This window comes from Rosa chinensis, chromosome 4 (assembly GCF_002994745.2).
Source record: "Rosa chinensis cultivar Old Blush chromosome 4, RchiOBHm-V2, whole genome shotgun sequence".
NCBI lineage: Eukaryota > Viridiplantae > Streptophyta > Magnoliopsida > Rosales > Rosaceae > Rosa > Rosa chinensis.
The window spans coordinates 43,623,972-43,632,347 of NC_037091.1; the positions used below are offsets into that span (position 1 = coordinate 43,623,972).

General features: G+C 34.9%; 1 protein-coding gene across 1 annotated transcript; it reads right to left on the minus strand.

The window, feature by feature from the left end:
• Window positions 1-512: 512 nt before the first annotated feature.
• LOC112199363 lies at window positions 513-1,016 on the minus strand. The gene has a single exon (XM_024340393.1). It carries the CDS (start codon window positions 1,014-1,016, stop codon window positions 513-515), a length of 504 nt encoding a protein of 167 aa, XP_024196161.1.
• Between the last annotated feature and the right edge of the window lie 7,360 nt (window positions 1,017-8,376).

Genomic DNA, 8,376 nt, shown 5'->3' on the forward strand with positions numbered 1-8,376 from the left:
GTATCCTAAAGGCCTCGTCTCTTTCAAATTTTTTCTTTTGTAGAGGGCGACGATCTTGTACCATTCCTACAGATAGAAAGAATTACACAAAAATTATAGGTTGTAATATAAAAAGTTTCAATCAAATATGTACTAATCAATAAAAATGTTGAAGTACCTATAAAGATGATCTATCATTTATGTTTGAACGAAGCAAAACTTCTTTAAATACGACATTCTTAGTAAATACACCTTCTTCACCAAATATGTATCATTTTTTAACCAAAACTTTTGTACGTGGTTGACTCTGATATTCTTCTCGACAATGCCGCATATAATTGTCCATGACTAAAAACATGATCTGGGAGGTAAACACCTACATGTGGGATAGTCTGGCCTTGAGACTTGTTTATGGTCAAAGAGAAGCTTAGTTTGACTGGAAATTGCTTTCTTGTTAGTTGAAATGGTAGCCCAGCATTTTCTGCACTTTTCAAATGAATTCTCGGTAGAAAAACTCTAGTCCTAGCAAACTGTCATGTTAGTATCTCAGCATCAATCTGATTTTGGTACGAACCACGACACAACAATCTAGTACCGTTACACAATCCCAATTTAGGGTCAATATTCCTTAAAAGCATGATTGGAGCACCTACTTTCAAAGTTAACTTGTGGGGTTGCAGCCCACCTGCGGTTATTGAGTTCAGAAACTCTGGTTGGTACAAATTCCTGATGTCATCTTCAACATAGTCAAATGAGTACAATGCAATTTCTTCACCAGGAAACATATTGATTATCTTGTCATTCAACACGTCCACATCGTCGTTTATAGGAGTAATCAATGCTCTGTCCACCATGTATCTTGCATCATTTACATGAACACCCAAATTGGGGAAAACTTGATCAATAATCTGATTGATAAATTGGTCACTTTCCCATGGAACCACCATGCATTCCGGTATGCATAAAGATTTCGTCATTAATGACTCGTTCACTCCCATCACCAACACGAAGTAGAAATTCTGCAAATTGGTGGTCATTTATGGATCTCATATTCTACCTCAATTTCAATATCTTTGTTTGTGCCCAAAATGTAAATTTCACAATAGAGGCTTGAATGAGTTCAGACTTCGTTCCTTTAGGAATAATAGGTAGGACTTGGTGAAAGTCTCCCCCAAAAATCATTATCTTTCCACCGAACGGTAAATCGAAATCCATTATGTCTCGAAAAGTTCGATCAAGTGCTTCAAAGACATATCGATGTGTCATAGGCGCCTCATCCCAAATAATTGCAGTGGAATCATGGATTAGTTGTGCTAGAGCAGACTGTTTACTTATGGAACACATGGATGATGCATTTACATATAAATTTCGATTTTGGTTTTCTTTCTTGGATTGATAATTTGCAATTTCTATGGTTGATGAAGTGTTGATTTTAGATATGTGATTTTCAAATACTATGAAGCATGTTTTAGATTTTAGGTTTTCAAGTTGATAAATTGTGATTTCATGATGTTCTTGCATGATTGTTAATTTCGAGCTTCAATACCATCTTTTATGTGTTAATTGATCTTTGGATGCATACTTAGGTTGATGAACATGTAATTGAATCCATATTAAGGTGCTAGAGTTCTAGGCTTTGATAATTTCGGTGGAAAACCTAAAATTACTTAGGTAAATTAACAATGAGTCTTGCATGCTTGATTAGCGTTCTAACTTGTGTTCTTCACTTGAATTGATCAAACTTCCATGATTCTTAATGCTTTGAAAGTGTTTTTGTTAGTGATTAGCTACCACTAGTAATTGCATGATTAATAGGGTTAACTATGGTGCGTTCATCTAGTTAATTTAATTAAGAAAAGTAAAAAGAACTTTGTATGCGTTCATCTTTGTTCTTGATTGATTCTATGCTTAGACATAATTTGATTTGTGATTTAATGTTTGAAACCTTGCCAACATGTTAGTAGTAGTTAATTACAATTAAAATCGTTCCATTCATATATTTCTACTTGATTCTGGTTTTGATGTGTCACACATGTATATAATTACTTAGTTGTTAAATTAAATAAACTTCTCAATCCCCTTCTTGTATTTTTTCGTAAATAATATGCATATATTCTTTAATTTGTTTTTCTAATGTTTTACTTTTCAGGAATTAATTAGGCCATAATCCCCAGTTAAGAACGATCCGTACGTACTTATTCTTACTACATTGATAGGGTTTTAAATTGAGCACTAATTTTGTGCAGGTGAACGGTGATCACTAGTTTATTAGTCTCTCAATAAGTGGTAACAATAACAAAGGAATAAGTATTTGTCAAAAAAAAAAAAAGAACAGAAATAGTAGTAGGTATTTCAAAACAGAAAAAAAAAATGCTCATATTGAAAACGGGTGGATGTTTAACACTAAAGTATAGATAGTCATCTCGTAGAATAGTTTCATGATCGGAATATCATTGATATTCCAAATCATCGGTTACTGATATTTTGTTGTTAAGAGGTTTGCACGGATTAGTGGGTTACAAACTTACAATGAGGGTCAAAAATTGCTTGTATGACCTACGGCATCGGCGGAACTGAGAGAATGGGGAGGTGCAGGCGCTCTCTCTCTCTCTCTCTCTCTCTCTCTCTCTCTCTCTCTCTCAGATCCGATGCCAATGCCAATGCTACTTCCTAAGGTCGTACAATCGATTTTTGATACTTTCAGAATTCAGATTACGGTGGTCCCCCGGGATCCACGTCCTCCAATTCCCACCAAATACGATATGAAGGTAAACCCTAATCTGCTTTTCTATCCGATTTTGATTTTTTTTTTCTTCTGATTATCTTTTCAGCCATTCTCCCATATTTTGATTCAGTTTTGCTTTTCTATTTGATTTTTATTTTTTTCAGCCTTTTTTTTGTGCGATTCCCCATGGTGCGTGATCTTTCACATGCGGCCCCGGCCCTCATGGTCACCGGTCCTCCCAGAACGATTAAACCAGTCTTCAAGGTTTGTAGGTAGTTCTTATTGGCTTGTTTTCCTTTTAGAATTTCAACAAATCAAGAATAAACTGCAACAAATCAAGAACAAACTAAATAGATGATTCAGCATGCTAGGTGACCTGCACAAAATTAGTGCTCAATTTAAAACTCTATCAATGTAGTAAGAATAAGTAGAGATCGTTCTCAACCGGGGATTAGGACCTAATTAATTCCTAAAAAATAAAACATTAGAAAAACAAATTAAAGAATATACATATTATTTACTAAAAATACAAGTAAATGGGATTTAGGATTTACTTAATTTAACAACTAAGTAAATATACACATGTGTGACACATCAAAACACATAATCAATGGGAATTTTATGGATGGAATGAAATTAGAAGTAATTAACTACTATTAACACGTTGGCAAGGGTTCAAACATCAAATCACGAATCAAAATATGTTAAAGCATAGAATCAATCAAGAACAAAAATGAACGCATACAAAGTTCTTTTTACTTCCCTTAATTAAATTAACTAGATGAACACACCATAATTAACCCTATTAATCATGCAATCACTAGTGGTAGCTAATCACTAACAAAAACACTTTCAATGCATTAAGAATTATGGAAGTTTGATCAATTCAAGTCAAGAACACAAATTAGAACGCTAATCAAGCATACAAGACTCATTGTTAATTTACCTAAGTATTTTTAGGTTTTCCTCCGAAATTATTAAAGCATAGAACGCTAGCACTTTAATATGGATTCAATTACATGTTCATCAACCTAACTATGCATCCAAAGATCAATTAACACATAAAAGATGGGATTGAAGCTTGAAATTAACAATCATGCAAGAACATATAGAAATCGTAACTTTTCAATTTAAAAACCTAAAACCTAAAACATGCTTCATAGTATTCAAAAATCATATATCTAAAATCAACACTTCATCAACCATAGAAATTGCAAATCATAAAACCAAATAAGAAAACAAAATCACAATTCATAGAAAAACCAAAATTGTTTACAATCCAAAAACCGAAAACAAATTATGGAGTTCATGGTTACACTTTTTTATCTTCAAGAATGCAAGAAGCTTCAAAAGGTGGAGGAATGGAGGAGGATCACGGCAAGGATGCTTGAATGGAGAGGATGATGCTTCACGGCCTTGAACTTGGAATTTCTTGAAGTTGCTGAAACTTGGAAGAGAAGGGGAAGTGTTTGTGGCTTTTGATTTTGAATTTTGTGGTGTGTTGAAGAGGTTCACAAACCTCCTTTACATAGTGAACGGCAAGGGCTAGGGTTCCCTTGAATTTCTCTTGAATTACATCACTTCGGCCAATAAGAAAATTGCTTGAAAATTGTAGAGCAAGTAACCTTCTTTTGCCGAAATCTTCCATGTATCTAGACTTCAATTTGGCCTCTTTGTATGTAGATTCATAATTCAATACTTATTCCTCTATTTTCTTTTCAAAAATTCCCAAGAAATCCGAAAATAATCCCAAAAAGATATTGCCTAAATTCCTTGAATATCTCTCGTATTTTTCACAGCAAAAAGCAATTAAAATGGGCCATGGACTCCTCTAAGACGTTAAGAAGTATCTAGAGACTCATGTGCAAGTCTCATGATTCAAACTTCGGGCCAGACTCTCCCAAAATGGGCCACTTCGAAATCCATCTTATGTATTGCCAAAATTCTTCAATAATTTAAAACATTTTTGAACTATCTTGAGTCATCTTGAAGACACAGCATCTCCTAGTCTCACCAGGTCTCCTAGTTCAACTGGGACTCTGTCATTTCTTCATTTTTCCAAGCTCACTCCTAGTTGCATTAGGATTCCTACTTCAACTGAGATTCCTTTTCCTGGTAGAACTGGGAAAACTTCATTTCTCCATTTCTTCTCATTTCTGCGTATATAACTCTTTGCCTTCCATTTCCAGACTCAAAACTACCTAAAAACACAAAACAAGTTAGAAATGACATTGTTAAGAAAATAACTAAGCAAAATGTAGAGAAAAATATTGTACTAAAAATGTAGTAGAAATTAGTCTCAACACTAGGACCAAAACACAATTATGATCTGGTGACCACCATTTCAATTCAATATGTTAGGCTCTGGAAACTTTCACCGAAAATAATGCACATAATGACATGATGGAATGTGTTGATAAATAGTAGTCTGTATTTCACAAATGCAATTTAGAAGCTACCAGACATGATGGAATGGGCTTACTTTATCTATCTAATTTGTTTAAGATGCTAGCACTTGTTCTTCTTTCTGTTTTGCTTTTTTGCTGAATTTTCTTTTTTGCTGCCTTGTTTTGGGGGATATTTTTGCAGGTTGTAAACTCTGTTAGATTATGCTGACTTTGGATACATAACACCACAAAAGACATGATTCTAAAGGCTGTATATGTTGCTTGCTCCTTTCTAAAGTGTACGATCTGAGATAAGGACATAGCAATTGGGTAGAATGGTAGTTCCTTACTTCTTTTGTGAAACGTGAAACGAAGACAGTTCGTCAAAGTGATAGATACTTGACAGTGATTTCTGATTCGTAATCATGTATTTCCCCCCTTCTGTTATCATCATTTTACATGCTTGAATCTTGTTTCTGTTCAGCAAAAGATGGCAGGTATTATGATTTGATGATACTCAATTTTATATAATTGCCAATTTGATTGAATGCATTTTTTGTGGGTACGTGTTTTATAATTATTTTTTCTACAGTATAGTACATGAATTATTGAGAACACTGGTATAACTACATATATGAAGAAACAGAGCATTTGATGAGAAATTTTAATGGCATTCAAACATCAAAATTAAATTATTGAGAAAAATTGAAGGCACTGGACAAGGGCTACATAGTAAAAATTCTTGCAAGTGTGTTCCCCTCTGAAACTCAAGAAAACATGATATCTAGATGAAGAAAGGGACACAGTTTGGAAGAGGAGGCTTTTTGAGCTATATCAAGAGCCATGGATGAATAGACTTCCTTCCTGCTAGAGCTCCTTCTCAAACGGTGATCACTAGTTTATTAGTCTCTCAGTGAGTGCTAATAATAACAAAAGAATAAGTATTTGTCAAAATAAAGAAAAATAGTAGTAGGTATTTCAAAACGGAAAAAAAAATGCCCATATTGAAAACGGGTAAATGGGTGGGTGTTTAACACTAAAGTATAGATATTCATCTCATAGTGTAGTTTCATGATTGTAATATCATTGATATTCCAAATCATCAGTTACTAATTTTTGTTGTTAAGAGGTTTGCACGGGTTAGTGGGTTACAAACTTACAATGCTAGATGGAGTAATCGGCTAGTACTTTCCACTTGGGCCTAGTTTATTGAATGTAAAGGAAAATTTGACCCACTTCCTTGGGCCTAGTTCATAAATCCTCACCATCAGATATGTAATGATGATTCAAAAAGTAAACCCAAGAAAAGATTTCTCTCCCTCCTCTGCACACCACCCAATATTCCGGCCATCTTAACAATTTTCCTGTCATATTCAGAAGGAATTGGCATACCATTCATATATTGGCTGAAACCAGTGTCTGGAGTGGTTGGCATGGAGGCTTGTGATTTCACCAATATATGACTAGTATGAAAGTTGTTTTTGGTCTGGGTTTTCTACTGGTGTCACAATGAAAACAAGAAGAAGAAGAAGAAACAAATGGGTTTAGAAGTAAGTTTTGTTTGTATTCGCTAGTTGGGTATTTTTGTACTAAAGCAACAATATGTTGTTGTTTTCAGCTCTCAGTTTTATTGAATAGGATAGTTTTTGGTGTCTCCCTCCTGGGGTCAAGCTGTATGATATTGATGTTTTTGTGGTTATAATATAAGTGATCATTATGCATAAAAATCGCAGCTTCTCTTTCAAGCATCCAGAAAGTGGACCAATATAAAGCCTACTTCTTTTATAGCTATGCATGATTCCAAACTCACCATTTCTCCAGAAATTTCATATTGAAAATGCTGAGACGAAAGACAAATGAAAACCCTTTAATTAGAGATAAAGCACGACCAAGTTCAGGGAGAAGCCAATCCTTTTTTTTTTCTTTTCAAAAACTCACCAATTGTAACCAAAACAAAAATTATGGGGGCTGAACGATTTCAGCTGAAGTTAAAGAAATCATAGGGGATTATAGTTCATCTCGTAGTTCGTTGCGAACCCACGCGACCTCTTGTTTTTTTATTTTTCTTTTCAGATGAATTGAAAAGAAAAAAAGGGGTCTTTTGAATTCAAGTTTTAATGTTTGTATTTAATGATTTGGAAATGTAAGATAAAAAAAAATTGTGTAGCAAAATGACCAATTTCATTGAAGTTATCAAAATTACGTATTAGTTTGTTCATCTTAGAAACAAGTCTAATAGTATTTTTGTTTGCTTTAATGGTTTGTCCATGTCTGTGTCCCCACTCCCCACAGTTCCATTCTCTAAAGCAACAACACTTACGATTGGTGCAATGTCGCATGTCTGATACTTTTTGACATTTCGATACTTTTGAACACTCTCAGACAAGAGTTGAAATCGCATCAATTGATTTTGACTTTCTAACAATTCGGATGACACGACAAACACGCATGTCACCATAATCAACACTAATTCAACATTGTTTTAGGCCTTTTTTGTTTAATTTATAAAATAAATTACATGATTATGTATGGAGAAATTTTAAATACTCTCCCTCAATTACTTAATGCACACCACTTTTGTATGGGCAATAAGGCCAAGAAAAATGCATACAAATGAAGTTTTTCTCTTTATATTTCATTTTTTATTGTTATCCGTTTCTTTTTTTATAATTTTCCTCTAATTATTGTGTTGGATTAAAACCCATCACAACTTTTATTTTTTTGAAATGGGGGGTGGGGGGGGAGGGGGAGGGGCGCTAAACCCCGTGAGCTAGAGATGACAGATAAATCTTGACCAAAAGTGACACCCACTATTCCGGACGATGAACTTGGCAATCGAGTGAGCCACCTTATTGCACTCACGCGATCGATAGAAAACTTCAGAAACACTAAGTTGCCTAAGGAGACTCTTAATCTCAGAGACGATAACACCATCGGCGGCATAACAATCCTCTTCCATGTTTACTAGAGATACAGCTTCTAGACAGTCAGACTCAACGATCAGAGGGAAGAAAGAGCAATCTAGAGCAAATTCCAAACCTGTTTTGATAGCAAAGAGCTCAGTTGCCAAGACCGAGATATCACATGCCTCTTGCTTGGCAACTGCTCCCATTAGGACCCCCTCATGATTGCGAACCACACCACCTACATCCCGCTTGGCATTACCATTTACTTCTGCCGTAGCTCCATCCACATTAAGTTTGTAATGCTCCATCGGTGGTGGTTGCCAAATGCCCTGTGCACTTCGATTTGTGGCCGAGGCTATATCATGACTAGCGTTAGAAG